The sequence below is a fragment of the Mytilus edulis genome, chromosome 6 (assembly GCF_963676685.1).
Source record: "Mytilus edulis chromosome 6, xbMytEdul2.2, whole genome shotgun sequence".
In the NCBI taxonomy this organism is placed as follows: Eukaryota; Metazoa; Mollusca; class Bivalvia; order Mytilida; family Mytilidae; genus Mytilus; species Mytilus edulis.
Genome location: NC_092349.1, coordinates 79,934,194 through 79,954,251, shown reverse-complemented (window position 1 = coordinate 79,954,251; position 20,058 = coordinate 79,934,194). Strand labels below are relative to the sequence as shown.

Here is a 20,058-nt window from a genome sequence, read left to right as displayed (position 1 = left end):
ACGATTCTTATATTGATACATACGAAAGGAGAAATAAATATCGAGGGAAAGACAAACAAGTTTCGGTCACGGTATTGAAAAAACAAATAACAAACTAATAGACACAAAGAAAGGAAAGAAACAAATGAATATGAACATGAACCCTTTAGACGTTCGTCGATATGTATGATTATCTTACATACATGTGTGACCATTTACCTCTACATTATATATGTTACCTGTATGTGTACATGATCGTTAACATATACATCGAAGGCACCTTGGTAATCTTTGTTTGTGTTTTTATCATTGTAGAGTGGTATGTATAACAATAATACATTGATACGTATGTATATGTATGTGTGTTTACAACAATATACAAATCAAAAACATGAGGAAACAACATAGAGGTTGCACTTTGTAAACATGGTAAATACAGCTCTTTCTCAAAACACGCCTATTTTTGGAAGATATTCATAGATATTTTTATTTGTTGACATACTGGTTCCAAGATATGAGCTCTATGTTTCATCTCATAGAGATATAACTTGAGACTGTTACCAGTATAAAAACCTACTATTGCGGTGAAAAATGAATTCTGAGGTAGGCAAAAAGGTATGGATAGTACATAATTTTAGTATAAGTTTAAACTTCAACAAGTTCGGGGCATATACATGATGAAAATATATGCCGCACAGCCCTATGTTTTAATCTTTGAATTAAATAGTAGTGCATATCAACTTTCCATTATTAGGATATAATTTTTCACGAAACTTCATAGTCAAAGCGTCACATTTTTAGCCGCAAAGAAGTTCCTATGGGAATTTGATGGTCTATATTTACAAAAATGCAACCTAGAAAAAGTTTTTACAGAGGATGACCTTGCGGTCACTCCGATGTATTGCTATCGCCTAAACTTCCATCATGCATACATTAGTCAAATTAGTTTCGGGTTTTCAACCGATTTATAAAAATTATAGATCCGCGGTCATTACAAGTGAAAAAAATGCATTGTCATACAGCGATTTCCGTTTTCCGGTCGTACGATGTTTCAACAAAATATGGAATCATACAGGTGTTCATTTAGTACTGAAAGTTTGACTGAATTATCTCTTAATAAATACTGTTTTATATATTTAATTGGTGTTTAAGAAAGAGGTCAGGTGCTCTTGTTAATTCATAAAATTATCGTTCATTCATAAATTTATCGTAAAATCAAATTAATACACAGGTCACACAGGTTATAAATACGTAGAGTAATATGGTTACTTGTAATCTAAAAATAAACTTAACTGACACCCCTTACTATAGCGTGTGATTACATCTTGTGAGGGAATTCGATGTTTGCCATAGAACTGTTCGTTTCAACGCACTTTATGACGATCCCAACTTTAATCAATATGAATGAAATTTTTTGCAGTGTTTTTAGAAATAATTTTACTTTAAAATCAAGTATGATTTGTCAACTATTAAATGTTTTACCATGACGAATTTTCTGTATAAAATCAATAATTGTGTGAACTTTTGAAGTCCAAAATTTTTATAGCCTTAAATACGCTAATCAGTGAAAGAGCTGTTTGTTCTTGTTCGTATAATGACAATTTAATGTCATGTTTGTCTGTGATGACCCCCCTCCCTTTTGAGGATTGCATCAGAATTATAGTTATCTCGTATCGCATGAGGATGACACATATTAACTTAGCAAATATGTTCGGAACTTAGTTTTAAGAAATGATGTCAAAGTAACATTATGAAAATATTTTTAGCAAGATGAAATATATATTTATTTTTTACGTGACATATGTTTATGTCTTGTAAGATATTTTATTTTTGTTCCGTTTTTCAACTTTTTCGTCTGGAAAGTTGAAATGTTTTAACTGAATGGTGAATTTAAATTAAATCAATAAAGGAAATTATTGCCCAGTTACAAACACTACCAGGGGATAATCCATGATGATTTTCTTTTATGTTTCAGCACATGTATAATTAACCCCAACTGTAGCCTGGTAAACATGTTGTCTCCTTGTGAAATATAAAACATATTAAAAATGATTTCCTGTTAAAGTCTTTTATTGAAATAAAGTTAAAACATTCTTGCTTCTGATCAAAAGACATCACTCCAGTCTTGTCAGGTTTAATTCTTATATATGTGGATGAAAAATAAAAGTCCCCAAAACATTAACATGACATCAATTGGTTTATTTTACAGCTTTTGGGGCTTTGATTTTTTTACAGAAGAGTGTCCACCATGCTCTTGCACTGCACTATGATATTAGTAGAATAGAATAATATGATATAAATAGATGAACAAAACATGCAACCGTAATATTAATATAATATATAACAAACCTGTGTATTCTCTGGGACTAGTATTATGTTAGTATAATATTCCAAGGTATACTGATTTGTATCACTACAATGTAATAGTTATTACGGTGAGGTTGAATTTCCTGTCATTTATGCATCATCCAAGCACGAACTAGTATCAGAAAAAGAAAAAAAATAACCTCAGTTTAAGGTATAGAGATGTGATCTGTTTCTGTGACATGTGCTTTTGACCAACCACAAGAACGCATAAGTTGAACTTAAACTGATAACATCGTGACAAAAAAAAAATAAAGACAAAAAAAAAATAAGCAACAGAACTGTAAACACAACATGAAAGACTGAGCAACATTAACCCCGACAAAAAATCGGGATCGTTCTCAACTGTTCATGAAGGGTAGCAGATCCTCAATCGTGTAGTGATAATAAGAAAACTTACCAACATACAAGTCAACAGGATGAAACCATGGAAGTAATATTTAAATATATATTACTTCCATGATGAAACTAATAAACGAAATTTTACAATCAGTTTTCTTTTATTCCAGATACACCAGTGACAATGGATACAAAACTTAAAATTCTTATATGTGGGGGAGGAAACGGCGCTCATTGCTTATCAGTATTTGCATCACAAAGAAGGAATGTCAAAGTTAACGTACTAACATTGCATGACGGCTCAGCTGATCTTTGGAACAGTTCTCTAAAGAAAGGATACTTGACTATTTCAGCAACGCAACCAAATGGTTCAGAGGAAAATATTGAATCATCACCGTCATTTGTAACTAGTGACGCAGTCGCAGCAATGGATCAAATACAAGTTGTTTTCATTGTTGCCCCGGCATATCGTCATGAACTTTATATCCGTAGTATACTTCCATACATTAAACCTAACATGCTAGTAGTCGGTCTTCCAGGCCATGCAGGTTTTGAACTTCAGTGTAAATACATTTTAGGAGATAAATCCAGAATATGTACAATCGTTGGTTTCGACTCCTTACCATGGGGATGTCGTGTTGTGGACTATGGTAAACATGTTCGCTTGTTGGGAACAAAAGACGTAGTGTATGCCACAATGCTCACAGGTTTTGACTGTAAACTTCCATTCCCAGTAATTGAAACTATACAATACATAATCGGTGAGAAACCAATAATAAAACTAGCCACTAATGTTCTTTCGGTTTCATTGATGGCTGGTTCTATTCTTCATCCTCCTCTTATGTACGGTAAATGGAAAGACTGGGATGGACAACCTTTAACAGAGGTACCTTCATATTTTACAACAGTAAGTGAGGAACAAGCTGACATAATGTCAAACTTAAGTGATGAATTAGTGACCACGGCAAAGAAGATATCAGACCTGAAACGGGATATGGATATGTCTGACGTCATTCATATTCATGATTGGTTTAAACAGCGTTACTATAAGCAGATATCAGATGATAGCTCAGTGATGACGTGTATGAGAACAAACCAATCATATTCTCAGTTTGTACATCCGATGAAGGTCGTAGAGAATGGATATGTTCCAGATTTTGAATATCGCTACATAACAGAGGACATTCCGTTTGGTCTTGTTGTTATGAAAGGTATAGCCGAAATCGTAAGTGTACAAACACCAACCATGGATAAAATCATTAAATGGGCACAATGTAAAATTGGCAAAGAATATCTAGTTGGAGAAAGCTTGAAAGGTAAAGACATTAAGGAAGTTCGAGCTCCTCAATCGTATGGAATCAAATCTTTGGATGAATTACTGAATTTTATATACTTTAACATGAGATCAGCAGACTAAAAAAATGAGATTAAAACAAAAGCTTTTTTTAAGGAAACAAACGATGTGTTGTTCAGTGATAATATTAATGTGATACAAAAATGTGCCAAAACCTGCAAGCTTATTTTAGACCGTAGACGACGTTTTTCAAACCGATAATTGATGTAAATATGTTTTATGATTTAATTTTTGTTTTATAATTGCTTTTTGAAAATTTGAAAATACTAGTTCCTTTTAATCCGTCTCTCATAATTCTTTTAGATTGGCATTCATAATTTTAAAAAGGTGTACTTTTATAATGTGAAATGTGTATACTTCCATCATAAAAAACAACGGAATAGTCGTGTGTGTGTGTGTGTGTGTGTGTGTGTGTCAATGTCAACAAGATCTCGGACAAGTTTAATAATGGTCGGCTATCTTGGAAAAATTAATTTTATAAATATAGCCTTGTTTGCGCTATAAAAAAATGTTTTATTTAGTAATGGGCCTTGAATCTTGGATATATCTTATATGTTCAACGCAGGGGACATTGGAACTCTGTTTTTTTATTACAATAACGTTTTTCTTCGAACCATTGTGTTGAAAGTGGTGATAAACTGGGTTGCGTATATTGTATGTGATTGTTTGCCCATATTGTTTTCAAATTTTGTTTGTTTTTTATTCATAATTTGTTTAATGTCTTTCTTTTGTATGAATATAAAATTGGCATAACAATCATAAATAGTAGTTAGAACTATATTTAGAACTGTTTTACAAACAATAAAAGTAACTCGGTCTACAATGTTTGATATGTTGAGTATCATGTCAATTTTTTCTGTATTATATTTTCACTGGATTGTGAATGGTTGAATAATTTTATACAGATTGCCTTAAGCTTGTCACTTAAATAATTTGCAACATTTCTGACTTAGGACAGGAACATACGGAATGTGGCGGGGTAAAGCATGTATGCTGGCAAAAAATGCCCTATATATATCACTTAAAATTAAAAAGTTAAACTACTAACGATAAGTTAAAGGGATTCAGAAATTATGAAACAGTTACATTTTTCGAGTTCAAGTTCGGCAGTTCGATCGATCGAGAGAACCATCAATCTGTAAGTTTTAATCTATTTCACTTTAGTTTTCATAAACTATCAATTTTATGAATTTAATTTCGTCTTCTTTTTTATACTTAACTTGACAAATCAAATTGTTTAGTTTTTTCTTTGTCTTTTTTAATGAAAAATTCAGTTTTTCATTTCTCCATATTTTGATGTTTTATGATATATATGTGTCAATCGACCAAAACGTTCTCCGTGACTGAAAATTGAACACAGAGTTTAAAACATACCGTAGATACAACGTAGAAAATTCTTTACAAACTAGTTTGAATCCCAAAAAACTAATTGGGAGACATTGGATGAGTATGTCTTCAAAAGATATAATATGTAAAGATTTAAAGTCATATGAAACGAGTGACTGGTGAAAAATATTGTTTATCCAATTCTTGAACCAATGCATGTTTATATCATAAACTTAGCTCTCTGTGCACGATTTTATCATTTTTTACGCAAATACATCGTATAATAATCATTTTTTTTCTCCCTGTCTGCTATGAATTAACAAATATGGCTGCTCATTAAATGTCGTGTTTTGAAGCCGAAGTTTACCGATTGTAACCTTATAGTAAACAATCAACAAAAAGCATGGGTATTGAGCACGTTTTTAACATGTACAATCAAATAATTGTTTATTTTTATGACAGATTCGTGCGTATTGCGATCACCGGAAGTTTACGAGGAGGGTTACGCTAAGGTCACTATGCATACGGAAAATATGTCGGCGAATTGCTTCCTGGAAGCAAGCAATTAAAAATAAGTAAACTTCTTTTCGATGTAGACAAATTAAAGAATTTTCCTCAGAAAAAAGTATATGTACATAAGTTGTATAATAAAAACTATCCATTTAGTTATAAAAAACATATGCATAATTTTGTTTTGATTTGAGGTTTCATATGACTTTAATTTCATAAAACCTTTTTCATAAAATAATACATGAACATATCAAGTAATGTTCTATTAAAAGTTTATCTTATACCCAAATATGTCACTTCAAATCGATCTTTATTGTCACAAACGAAGAATTGGGATCAAAACTATAATCAACTAGCAAATTCACCAGGCGATTTACAATATAGTTTCATTTACATTACCATATGTATAGCATTGATGTTTTCACGGTGTTAAAAGTAACGTCAATTAGATTCAGTTCATTTTATGGTAGTACACCCTATTAATTTTGGACATTTAGTTAAATATGGCAATAAATATATAAAAGTTACAATACAAGTTTTTACGGAACTGAGAATGTTCAAAATTAGTGTATTCAAATAAAGTAAATATATAGTCTATTTAAGTATTAGGTGAAAAACCGACATTCTCATGCATGAAATTTAAACACAACCTTGAATAGTTGAAATCGTTCAGTAAGCATACAGAATATAATTCAACCAACCGTACATGAACATTCAATGTCACAAAGTTTAATTTTGTATGAGAATTTTATTCGACGATTTTTTTTATATTTTATTTAAAAAATGAGCAGTTTATCTAACAGCAGCAACGACTTTGAAAGAAAACGCCAGGAAAGAGGAGAATGGAGCAAAAAAGTGGAATATGTTTTATCAATGGTGGGTTATCTTGTTGGATTAGGAAATCTGTGGCGGTTTCCATACATCTGCATGAGAAACGGAGGAGGTACGTAATCTATGATATAATATTGTATACGTGTATCAAATCTAGGATTTCTTTTAGTCTGATTTAAAATTGAAAAAATACCCCCTTTCCCCTTTATAAAAAAAAAAACCAATTACCTCTTCCTCAAAAAACTAGAGCAAACATCACAAACAATTTATTATTATTTATTTCAATATAAATCGATACATATGTCCTTTTATACGATATTTAAGATGTTCTAACAATTTTCCGGCAGATACTAACTTACGGTGAATTTCATCAATATTGAGATCACAACAGCTTGATCTAGGGAAGAAATACTGACTCTAGAAAGATTTTGAATGCCAAATTAAAATATTTTTGCACCAGCTGACCACTTCAATGAAGAGATATAGTTTAAATTCTGCAGTCAGCAGATGTGGTTTCAACAGTCTCCAAAAAACCAAATTTGTATAAATTTTATAATTATAGACTAAAATAATTTCGATTGTTCTGTTCGGTTGGTAATGTGTATAATGTTCAATATTGATCACTAAATATTTCCTCAGATAATTTATTTTTTTTGCTTGTCTTCATCTTGTTTTTAGTAATCTAACATTGGACTATCCATTTTAAGCAAATTTGGTAAAACAATATTGTTAAGACGAAGGAATATATTTTTCGAGTTGACCGATTGTTGGTTATTAGAACATAGAATTATTCAGTGTTTTACATCTCACTGTTTGCATCGCTTATAAATAATCATGAGTCATTTAATAATTTATATGCTTTGCATGTAAGTGTGAATTAAGTTCACAGTAATCACTTTCATTTTCAAAAATTGAAAAAAGAGGGAATGCATGTTTTATGTTTTGAAATTGGATGGGGAAAAAACCGGAATATAAAATAAGTTAAAAAAAAAACAAAAAATTAAAAAAAAAACGACATTTCAGAATTTTACTCAAAATTGACTTATTCATTATTATAAAAAAAAAGTTTTTTTTACTAAAGAAAAGCATTTTTATGTTTCAGGTGCATTTTTAATTCCGTTTCTGTTTTTCTTGGTTCTTTGTGGACTACCATTATTGTTCCTAGAGACCACCATTGGACAATTCAGTGGTAAAGGGTTTCTTCATGTTTGGGAAGTATGTCCTCTTTTCAAAGGTAAATTTATCAATGGATACAGGTCACTACATCTAGTTCATTTTTTCCTAGCAGATGTAAACGTAATGCTATATTTTAACGAATAATACAAGAAATATAACAAAAAGACAATAGCTCAAAGGAATCATACGTTTGTTGAAGACATTTAAAATTATTTGAATCAGCAAACAAATTTCGTTGTAGAAGGGTCTAAATACAGCACAAATAACATTTTCCAAAAGACCAAAAAAGTGAAGAAGTATATTTAAACAAAACGCATTTGACTAACAGGTCGAACAACTGATGTTCTTTAACCCTGCTGACTGCCATTGGCGATTGCCAAATAAAATTGATCACAAGATGTAACAAAATGGATTTTAATATAAATTTAATACTAAACAGAAAACAATTAACTTGTGGCCACGATGTTATGCCACAAACATAAGGTGTTAATATTTTTGGTACACCAGATCCGGATTTTGACAATAAGTGTCTCTTCAGTGATGGTAGGGATCGAAACGGTATTTGGAAGGCCATATAAAATGTACCCTCATTTTTAGATAGACTCTTGAATTTTAAGAGTCAATATAGGATGAACGGATCATATAAACCGGAGGGAAAATATGATACAAGCCCAAACGAAAAAATATAAACGAGTCTAAATTGAAAACTACGTTCAAACCTATAATTGCGTTGGATAAAGACCGCAATTTTTATACGTGTGCATGTAAAACAAATTTCGTTGTAGAAGGGTCTAAATACAGCACAAACAACATATTCCAAAAGACCAAAAAAGTGAAGAAGTATATTTAAACAAAACGCAATATACAAGTATATTTAAACAAAACGCAATATACAAGTATATTTAAACAAAACGCAAATATACAAGTATATTTAAACAAAACGCAATATACAAGTATATTTAAACAAAACGCAATATACAAGTATATTTAAACAAAACGCAATATACAACTCGTATAAACATCGTTTATATATATATACAACTCGTCTAAACATCAACCCAACAATGCTAGATCTGTAAATTTGCTTTCGCAAAATTTTTGGTTTTTCCCTCGCCGGGATTCGAACCCATGCTACTGAGATATCGTGACACCAAACGCCTGCACTGTAACCGGTGCGCTAGACCACACGACCACCTGGGCTTCATAAAAATGAAAGATACAGTCACAGAAAATAATTATATTTATAAGTACGTCTGAGCCAGTGACAACTCTACAACAGATTTATTCATCGGATCACATATTGACTTGCTTCATCATGCTATAACATATATTTAGAGCCGGTAAAAAGCTGTTTAAAATATAATAGAAGCTGTCATAACTAGATTTAAATATTTTAAACATTTTGTATTGAAATGGAAATATATGTAGCATGTATATCTATTAACTTATTGTCGTACTGGGACAAAATTCGTTTATTCAAATATTCAGAAATTGCTTTTATCAATTGAATTTAAAATTCCGTTTTTTGTCAGTGGGTTCAATATATATAGATAAATACAAACATATTTGTTTTACCGAAGAAACACATTTTTTTTTAGGATTTCAGAAGAGTCCTTAATGCAGTTCAGATAATAATTATGTCTAAACTATGTTTAATTTCCAACACACTTGACAAACTCCAAGCAAGGGGCAACACTTTTACTCCAAACGTTTATTGTTATACACCAAACCCTTAGGAGATTTATCTTAAAAGATATGCATTTATTCACTGAATTTAATGGATATTTTCAGTTTTTTAATCGTTGCGGTAAGCGACCAATGATATTCAGAAATGTTTTAAAACTGTTAAAGAGTTTAACAATGTTATTACCGTAGATCTAGGTAAATTGGGTACAGAAAATTTCACAATAAAACGATATAACTGAGAAAAGAACACTATTAAGTATATAATATAACATGACTCAGTAAGGAACCAGCATTTGATTTTTATGGGGGATAGGATGAAACTTAAAAAAACCAGGACAGGAGTGTTGAGTTAAATAAAAAAAAAAGGCAGGATGAACGAGCAACAAGGCAAAAAAAAAAAACAACCTAGGATGACAATTTATACAAGCAAGTCAAGATAACCTAATAAAAAAAGTCAGAACCGAAAAGAATGTCCCCCGCCCTTTTCTCCGCTAAGATTCAAATGGTAGCCCCCTTAAATCGGGAATGGTGATTTTATTTTCCAGGAATAGGTGTTGGTATGAGGATTCCTATATTTGTATTTAGTATCTACTACGACATAATCATTGCATGGACTTTGTATTATATCGGGACTAATGATTTTATTTTTTCAGGAATAGGAGTTGGTATGATGATTCCTATATTTGTATTTAGTATCTATTATAACATGATCATTGCATGGACTTTGTATTATATCGGGAACTCTTTTCTGAATCCGTTACCATGGACAACTTGTGACAACTACTGGAATAGTCCTAATTGTGTAGTAGACCACGGATTCCTGAAGAATATTGATAACATAACAGGGCAGAGTTTAAACATTAGTTCACATGTTTATGAAGATACTACGAACATAGAGTTTGTAGCGAATAGAAGTTCCGAATGGATTACTGCACAGGAAGACTTTTGGCAGTAAGTTCTCGGGTCTTATAGATCCTTCCTTTGGGTTCATATAATTTAAGGACCATTGAGTGATAGAAATGCAAATCATGTATGTCAAAATGAGTCCTTCTTTTGGTGTAAATTTGATTTTATTCTCTCTCAAGTTATTCTTCCTAGAAAAGATATTACCAATATGGCCATTTACAGCTGACTATGCTTTATGGTCTTTGTTCATTGTTGAAGGCCGTATGGTAACCTATAGTTGTTAATTTGTGTGCCATATGGTCCCTTGCAAGAGTTGTCTACATACGCCGATATTCATTTTTTGTTATTGAAAACACTGTTTTTGAAGCATCGTACCACATCTCATTATTTTAATATACAATAAGTTGAATGTTTGTCAAGCTACGTTCACGAGGTAACTAGTTGCAATAAAACATATATCTCTGTGTCGATACATTACTCTGACTAAGATCCGAATGGACTGTACATTGTTTTGCACTTAAATGTTGAATGCATATATGTAGCAAAAACAATAGCAAAGTCCAATTTTAGATAAAGCATTTCTGCAATATGTTATATACTGATTAGCCTTAGCCTAAAAAAGAATTATTCATTTCTTAATGAACCAATTTTCTTCGTTACAGAAACAATGTACTGCAAATGTCCACAGGTTTAGAAGACTTGGGTAATTTGAACTGGCGTTTATTGTTGTGCTTGCTTGGTGCATGGGTTATTGTAGGACTATGCATAATCAAAGGGATCAAATCAATAGGGAAGGTTAGTATACAGTAATTTCTATCATATGACCATTGATTAAGTATATTATTCACGACATTCTTACCTTTACTACATAGATATAAGATAGAAGATGTGTCAGGAGTGTCAATGAGACGACTCTCAATGTATACATTGTTACATCATGCATAACTAATAGTCACTGATAGTGATGGTTGTGTTTTATCGCCATCTTGTGAATGACTAAATTTTTACTTACTAGTATTTTTTTACGAGTGCCGATGAACGTTTTAACATGATTACGTAAGCATAACATTTAAAAAGCCATTTTAATTTCGATAAAAAGTTATATAATTACATAAAGGTTTGAAACATTTTCCATAAGTTGTAACAATAAAAGCACTACATAAGACTGGACATCATTTGCATAAAGTCAATCCATTAAAGGCAATTTTGAAAATATCTTTTAATATGATCATGAGCTATATGGAGTAATAGTGTATAAAATATCTAAATTACATGTATATATGTTTTTTAAAAGGTTGTGTACGTAACAGCAGTATTACCGTATATTTTACTGACAGTTATATTCATCAGAGGGCTGACACTTGAGGGTTCTCTTTACGGAGTTATGACATTTCTGAATCCAGATTTTAGTAAACTTTTAGAAATCAGTGTAAGTATGAAAAATAGTAATATTGGATCAAACATACATCACTCTGAGAGAGCACGAAAAAATATTCCATTACAAACACTAAAGAACAAACTATTTTGATTGGGGATAAAACCATTTGATTGATAATTAATGTCATTAAAATTTATGTTCAGCTCCTGAAAATGTGCGACATAACACATTAAGGTGACCCCAGATATTTTCAAATTGTAACAATAACCCCGTCTTCTCCTTTCGTCGGTTGTGATATTACTGAATGAGATTTTACTCTGGATTTGTACATGTATGCATAAATAATACGACGGGTGTCAAATGAGGGGTAGAAACTGATTAACCGCCCGGTGCACATTAGTGATTTTCCCTAATGCAACATAAAGCGAATGTACTGGTATAAATGCTGAGTCGTGCGTTCGTATTAAATAAATAGATTACGATCAATGATTCTCTATATACATTTTTTTGCATGGATATTATAATATTTCTGAAGTAGTATTGAATTTGTTCATCGTTATAGAAATTGTCTGTCGTGCATACAATTTAAAAGTGGGTTCACAGACATCCGTATACTAAAATGATATTCGGAGTACATGTACACTAAAGTAAACAGAATTGGCTTATACTTTTCACTGTATGTAATAAGGCAATCATATAAGATAAATAATAAGTATATTCATATTTTAACTTCAGTATTAAGATATAACAAAAAAGATGTGCATGAAATTTAAAATTAAAAAGATAGATAGAGAGAGAGACTTCTCGCTTCATTTATCATTTTTGTATGAAATTTAGGAATAGTAATGAATGTATATATAAAATTATATATGTAGCATCGAGTTGTTGCGATCCGCATCAGATACATCAAATTTTATTTCTGGTAAGTATTAGAAAAGCCCAAAATAGAAAGCAATGATATATGCAAGCGCAATTACGGATATACAATAGAATGGTTCTGATATCGAAAAACTCGTTAAAAAGCATTGTGATGTAAGATATAGAGAGGTAACATAAAACCCAACTAAATGTATTGTTATATACACATATATACCTTCACCACTGTTTTAAAATCTGTCAATGCCTACATTTTGGAATTGCTCAAGGTCATGTTTATGTCGTCCTTACACTAAATTCATTGGAGGTTGGGTGTGTACTGATTCATTATTTAGTTTTAGATACATGATATTTTATTTGTGGTGATCTAAATTTGAACCGTATTGCAGTAACTGCGATTTCTCTCTGCTTTGTGTCGTTTGTGTTTTTATTAAAGCCTCGTCGACAGTAAACCTAATTTGCGACCATCATATCACAAATTGATGCCGTCGGCTCTAAGAAAACAATATTGATTTCTTCTAATTCTTCAGGCATTAGTCTGTGGTACATCAGTGTGCATATTAATCTTGACTTTTACAGACTTATAGTGAAGCTGGTTGTACGTTACAAATGTTTTCTCTCTCACAATTTCAGATTTGGATTGAAGCTGGCCTTCAAGTATTTTTTTCATTAGGAACTGGGACTGGTCTCCTTATTTCTCTCGCAAGTTTCAACAAATTTGACAACAATTGTTTGAGGTAATTAAAACAAACAAACTCCTTTTGAAACAATGATAATATTTTCAATAAAAACCAACAAAACAAAGATGCGTTATACTGTTAAAACTTTTAAATTCTACTGTAGTTTTTTCCAAGTTGTTGTAATACACATTTTATACTATTAATACACATTTTATACTATTAATACACATTTTATACTATTAAGAGGTTTGAGAGATTGGAAATTGTCGTGTTTCGAATATTTAATTCTTAATTTATTTATGCTGTACTTCGTTATGTGTCTTTGTCCCTTGGTATTATGATTGGTGTTCAAAAGCGAACAAAATAATATTCTCGATGGTTTCACTTCATTCAACTGAACTTTGAAATATATATATATATATATATATATATATATATATATATATATATATATATATAAAATCGGAATAGGCTCACAACAAATACACAGTACACAGTTAGTAGTATCAAAGGGATGCAAATAATAATTAGAAATAATAAAAAGATAAGAGGATGACTTGTGGTATGATTGTAAATGAACTCGAGACGACTCTCGACCAGAGACCAAAGGCAATATATACGTTAACAACTTTAGGTCAACAACATTGCGCAAAACCCATTCCGCATTGTCATCTATGCAATGCCCTGGGATACATGAAATTGAAATGTAATAGTTTTTTATGAAGTTTGAAGTGGTTTCAATCAAATTAAATGATATATATTAATGTGTTTTGTATTCCATACTTAAAATTATTTTTTAAATATTATAGTTATAAACATTTTTACTTTGTAATCGTTGGTTTTCCCTTTATTTAATTTAAGGGATTCTGTCCTGCTGTCGTTTACAAGTGAAGGAACCAGTATATATTGTGGACTGGTCATATTTACTGTCCTGGGATTCATGGCTACAAAGTTTGGACTGCCTATTGACAAAATAGTTAAATCAGGTGTGTTCAATATTTACGTTTCTCTTATTCTAAGTAGATTCTTACTTCAATTCCCATCCCGGTTTAATATTTTTCAATAATTACATTGGATGTATGTTTCATTATAATACGATATTCTGATTGGCTAACTGCACATCACGTGTTATTCCTTAAGCAATTGCATTATTCAATAAAAGTTATCATTCATGATAACACGAGGTCCCAGAATAAAGTGCCCAGGTGAATTAAATAAAAAATTGATAAAATTCGTGTTTTCATGATCCTGGCTAAAAATGTAATTATAAGTATTAAATGCTTCTTTTTGTAACTTCATAGATTTGTAAAAGCGTTGATCGTGCGCACATTTTTAGGAATGAAGCGCTTCCGCGCTCCATACAAAATGTACTTCGGTCAACGCTTTTACACCCCAATGAAGATACAAAAAGAAGCATTCAATTCTTAATTAACAACGTGTGGTTCTGCAGTGTTATCGATCTCTTTAATAAAAGTCATCTCTAATTATTACTAGGTTAGTAATGATTTAAGGTGAGAGGTAATCTTTTGCTTTGTTTTTTTTTTTATAAAGAACAGCAATAAACGAGCTGTTTCTTTGTATTTTTTTGTTTGTTTAAAGTTTGTTTATTTGTTTGTCAAAAGACAGAGAAGAGAAGATAGAAAGTAAAAAAAAATAATACAGAAAAAAATAAAAATGAATAAATAATACAAAATATATCTATGCGCATGCATTTATGAGTGGTATATCTATATATTTTGTATTATATTGCTATAAATGTTAAATGGAAAAGACTTCATAAGTCTCTTTGACTTGTGGCTTATCCAATTTGTATCAACTTGATCAAATAAAAAATGTTTAAACTAATTTGTCTTAAATCAATGGTCTTGAATATTAAATTTCTACACTATTCTTTTCCGTGCAAATACTGTAAGTTTTGTTGAACTTTTGTTTTCTTGTATTATATGCATTATTATAGTAATCGGTTGTGTGTTAAGTGTTTTTCTGTATCTCTATTAATCAGAAACTAATACCATCCAAAATTTTAAAAGTAACAATTGGATAATGTATATAAAATTATAGGGTTTAATACTATTGGAGCGGACATCGGTGGCCGCGTTGTAAAAGTAGTTCAGCTGCTGTACTAACTAACCAGGCATCATTGAGGTTGTAAGTTCGAATCAAGCTCGTCCGGGTACACTCGACTCTTATCTTAATTGACTAGGATGGTAATATTTGAATGCCCTTATCAATAAAAAAGTAACTGCCATGAAATAGGCCAATAGTGTTGAAAGTAACGTAAAACACCAATCATTCAATAATTTGGATTAGTTTAAATCGAATTGATAGTCACTGTAACAGTATAATTATCCAGAGAATTTGATTTGCGATATTAACTACAGCGTTGCTGTCTCTTTGTTTCAAACACAACTTGTCAGTAAAAAAAATACAACCATACTGCTACTGCCATGGAAACAAATTGTCATCATCAAATGATTCATGAGGAACACAGGCACTTGTCTCAGAAAAAAAAATTCCCATAGATACCTTAATGTTATATTAAGGTCTATAGGAACAATTTTTCTGAGACAAGTGCCTGTGATGAGGAATCATTAAAATTACAGTTTCGCATTACACAATAACTATGACAACGTGTATTTTCATATCTGAGGCAATGCACTATTCTTACTCGCGTGACCGTAAAAAAAAAAATTGCTAACAGTCTATCAATATGAGGAATATTCTATGTCTTTTAAGGACCAGGAATAGGTTTTATGGCGTATCCAGAAGCACTAGCACATCTGCCAGGTCAGAATGTTTGGTCATGTCTCTTCTTCATAATGCTTTTAACTGTTGGCTTGGATAGTCAGGTAAGGTATTTTTTTTTTATAGCAAACGAACAAACAACTATTTAATAGTAAGTCATATTATTTTTAACATGTGTTTGTGTGTATGTTGATTGCGAGTTGCGTTTGGTTGACATGCTGCTGACAAAATCATTCGTTCTCTGTTTTACTATGAATAATTCAAAGATTTATTTATAGATGTTGCAAACATCAGAAACGAACATAGTGTGTGATTTCCCTGCGCATATCACAATCATTTTATTATGTAACGTCGGAGAAATATTCACATAGTTCGCTTGAGAACAAATATTGAGAAAGAAGAATGTTTTCAAAGGAAAAATAATGAACAACAAACTCTTTTCTGGTGTATTTTAACCTAACAGTTTGCTACTGTTCACTTATATTGTCACAATAACACAATTTAATCTAAAAAAGAAGACGTTGTATGATTGCTAATGAGTCAAATCTCCACAAGAGACCAAAATGACACAGAAATTTACAACTATAGGTAACCGTGCGGTCTTCAACAACGAGCAAAGCCCATACCACAGAGTCAGCTATAAACGGCCCCGAAATGACAATGTAAAACAATTCAAACGAGAAAACTACCGATCTTATTCATATTAAAAATGAACGAAAAACAAACATGTAACACATAAACAAACGACAACTACTGAGTTACAGGCTCCTGACTTGGGACAGGCACATATTTACATAATGTGGCGGGGTTAAACATGTTAAGTCAAAATCAAAGCACTGAGTGGTAGTATCGTGGAAGATTTATATTCCCTATTAGTGGTACAATACTACTGATAGTATTGACGATATTTCCATACACATAACACATGTTTTCATACATGATTTATGCCTAAGAACATAATTTAGACAGCGAAACATTTGAAAATTTCAGTAATCCTAAACGTCGCAAACGAGCAACTTATCGGTATGTTATATATTAAGGGGACTTCAAGGTTCCATTCTCTAAAACAGTGCTATATGTTCTAATTATCTATATTTTTTAGTTTGCCATTTGTGAATCAGCTGTTGGTGTATTGACGGATAGCTTTCCGAGACTACGTAGACGGAGAAGCGCTATTACAGTCCTGTTTTGTTTGCTGTGTTTTGTGCTTGGAATTATATTCTGTTTCCAGGTGTGTTCCTATCTAATATAAATTTGATGTATTGTAAACACATACTGCGAGACAAATGTATTACATACTAGTAAATGATATTGACAGAAAGCATACAAAAGAAAGGATAAGCATATGTCTAACTTAATATTGATATTACAAAACTTAAAAAAGGAAATGCTGATATTATGCATAAGCACGTACATATATCAATCGGGTTTGCACTGAAAAACAGGTATAGTAAAAACAAAAAAAATAACTCCACACAAACTGATGCTAAATTGTCTGCCTTTTTCAGGGAGGGATATATATTTTCCAACTGATCGATTGGTATATTGCTGCCTTTTCACGACCAATCATTGGTATTTTAGAATGCTTAATATTTGGATGGATATATGGTGTGTATTTTGATTTATATATTGTAACTTAAGGGTTAATCACATATTATGTGCAAAAATGAATTGTAATGCATAATGACTTGTTTTAGTATATATCCTTTCCAATATTTAGTTTATTTTACTACAGTTCACAGTATGACAGCTTCGTTTGTGTACTTTGAGTTTCTTACAACTGCTAACTGTAGACTTTAACATGTAATTCAGTTGTCAATGTTTGGACTGCCCATGTTTTGTTTTTAAACGTTCGGACGATAAGATCATTACTATTGATGCTGGTGCATCATTAAAATGAAACTTTCTCAAACGTGTCATTGTTTTTAGATCAAAGAGCTGTGGTATGATTGCCACGGACAGAAATATCCACCAGAGATCAAAGTATTTGGATGTAAGAAACTCTATTAACCATCGCACTATCCTTAGCACTATAACGTACGTCAAGACCTAGGCATGAAAAAAAGTAAAACTATCCCGACGAGAAACCAAAGATCTGACATATGCTAAAAACATTGCAGACAGCAAAGCAGGAAGATCACTAACTAACGTTAGTGTCAAAATTAAACGGATTCAATAACTTTACCACCTAGTTAATGCTTACTATATTAAAGTGATATTTTAGAAATAACATTTTGCATTAAATACTCTTAATGCAAATGAATTACTATACAGGACTCGAACGTCTATCACACGACCTTCACCTGATGATTGGTAAACGACTACCTGCCTTTTTTAGAATTTGTATAGCAGTTGTTACGCCTGCAATACTGATGGTTAGTTAAATACTTAAAATATATTGAGATTTATTTAGATATTGCAGAAAATTATTAGTATCTTCTTCTTAAATCAGCTCAAGTTTAAATAAAATATGTATGTACATTTAATATTCCCGTAATCAAAATACATAGAAAAGATTGAATAAATAAGTAATGCATGATTTTAAATACATTGCTACTACACCAATCATAGATATATGATTATAAAATGTGTACGATATAATGTGATACAAACTTGATGTTACAATTCAAAAGAAAATTTGATGACGTCACTTACTTTTTTAATGAGTTACTTAGGTGATCTAAGGTAACATTAAATAAATCAAGAATTCAAAATTGATACCTTAAAATGGGGAGTATTAGTTAAGGATCAAAATAAGCAAAAAAATACAAAAGACTCAGAAGTAAGGCTCGAATAAAAACAAACCCAAATAAAGTATGACGTTAAAGAGCATTAAGGACCAAAATCCCGTTATTTGCCAAATTCATCTAAGGTAATTGATTGATTGGGAAAAGCAAATTCAAAATAAAATTTGGAATGGAAATGTGGAGTGTGTCAGCGAGACAACAACCCGAAAAAGAGAGGTAAACAGCCTATTGTCACCAATGGGCTTTAAACACAGCGAGTAAATCTCATACCCGGAGGCCTAGGCGTGCTTCAACTGGCCCATAAAGAAAGTATATCATACTTGCTCAGTTATAATGGACGTCTAACTAAACTCAGAAATATACAAAAAGAAACTAAAACTAAAAATAATATAAAGCTTGGGACATGCGCAAAATAAGGCGGGGTTAAACATGTTTTTTGAGATATCAACCCTCCCCCGATACATGCAGGTAACCAATGTAGAAAAAAAAACCAAACACACAGCAGTGCGCACAGTAAAACTCAGTTTAAAAGAAGTCCGAGTCCGATTTTAGAATAGTTAACAAAAGGAACTAAACAAAATGACAGTGATACATACATAAACAAGGACTACTAACAGTTACTGACATGCCAACTCCAGACCTCAATTGAACTGATTGAAAGCATATGTCTACATAATGTGATTATCAGGCACAATCACTCCCGTATCATACCATCATAAAATATATGAGAATAACAAAACCCGTCGCATGCCAACAACTGGTGTTATAATAAAATGTGTTTATGTTCCAGACCGTATGAGTATTTGGACCGTACGCGTACTTTTTAAAAATACGCATACGGTCGGACCGTACGCGTACGGTCTGACTGATTATTAAGAAGTTGGTCAAGCTTTATATTAGATACAAATGTATATAACAGATCAACATGACTTATATCTCCAATTAATATAAAAAGTTCAACAGCATTTGACATAAAAACTTAATATTTTAACTATTTAAAAAGATCACGCTTATTTAATCTGTTAATCTCCTGTATTTTGCAGGCCGGTAATTCATTAATTGCAGCTCAGTATGTATGGCAAGCCGTTCTCGTCAAAACTATGTTTAAACCATTTTTCGAAAAATTTACACACTGAGAATTACAACAAAGCACACCGAGAT

The 20,058-nt window shown here is 31.6% G+C and overlaps 2 protein-coding genes across 2 annotated transcripts; both read left to right on the top strand.

The window, feature by feature from the left end:
• Positions 1-220: 220 nt before the first annotated feature.
• Positions 221-4,856, top strand: LOC139528565 (opine dehydrogenase-like). Its single transcript, XM_071324597.1, has 3 exons — positions 221-298; positions 2,853-4,144; positions 4,364-4,856. The coding sequence occupies exon 2, from the start codon at positions 2,867-2,869 to the stop codon at positions 4,097-4,099; it is 1,233 nt and encodes a 410-aa protein (XP_071180698.1). The 5' UTR covers positions 221-298; positions 2,853-2,866; the 3' UTR covers positions 4,100-4,144; positions 4,364-4,856.
• Positions 4,857-6,655: 1,799 nt separating this feature from the next.
• Positions 6,656-11,999, top strand: LOC139526653 (sodium- and chloride-dependent glycine transporter 1-like). The gene is made up of 5 exons (XM_071321814.1): positions 6,656-6,815; positions 7,806-7,937; positions 10,219-10,516; positions 11,134-11,266; positions 11,766-11,999. The coding sequence occupies exons 1-5, from the start codon at positions 6,656-6,658 to the stop codon at positions 11,997-11,999; spliced, it is 957 nt and encodes a 318-aa protein (XP_071177915.1).
• Positions 12,000-20,058: the final 8,059 nt, after the last annotated feature.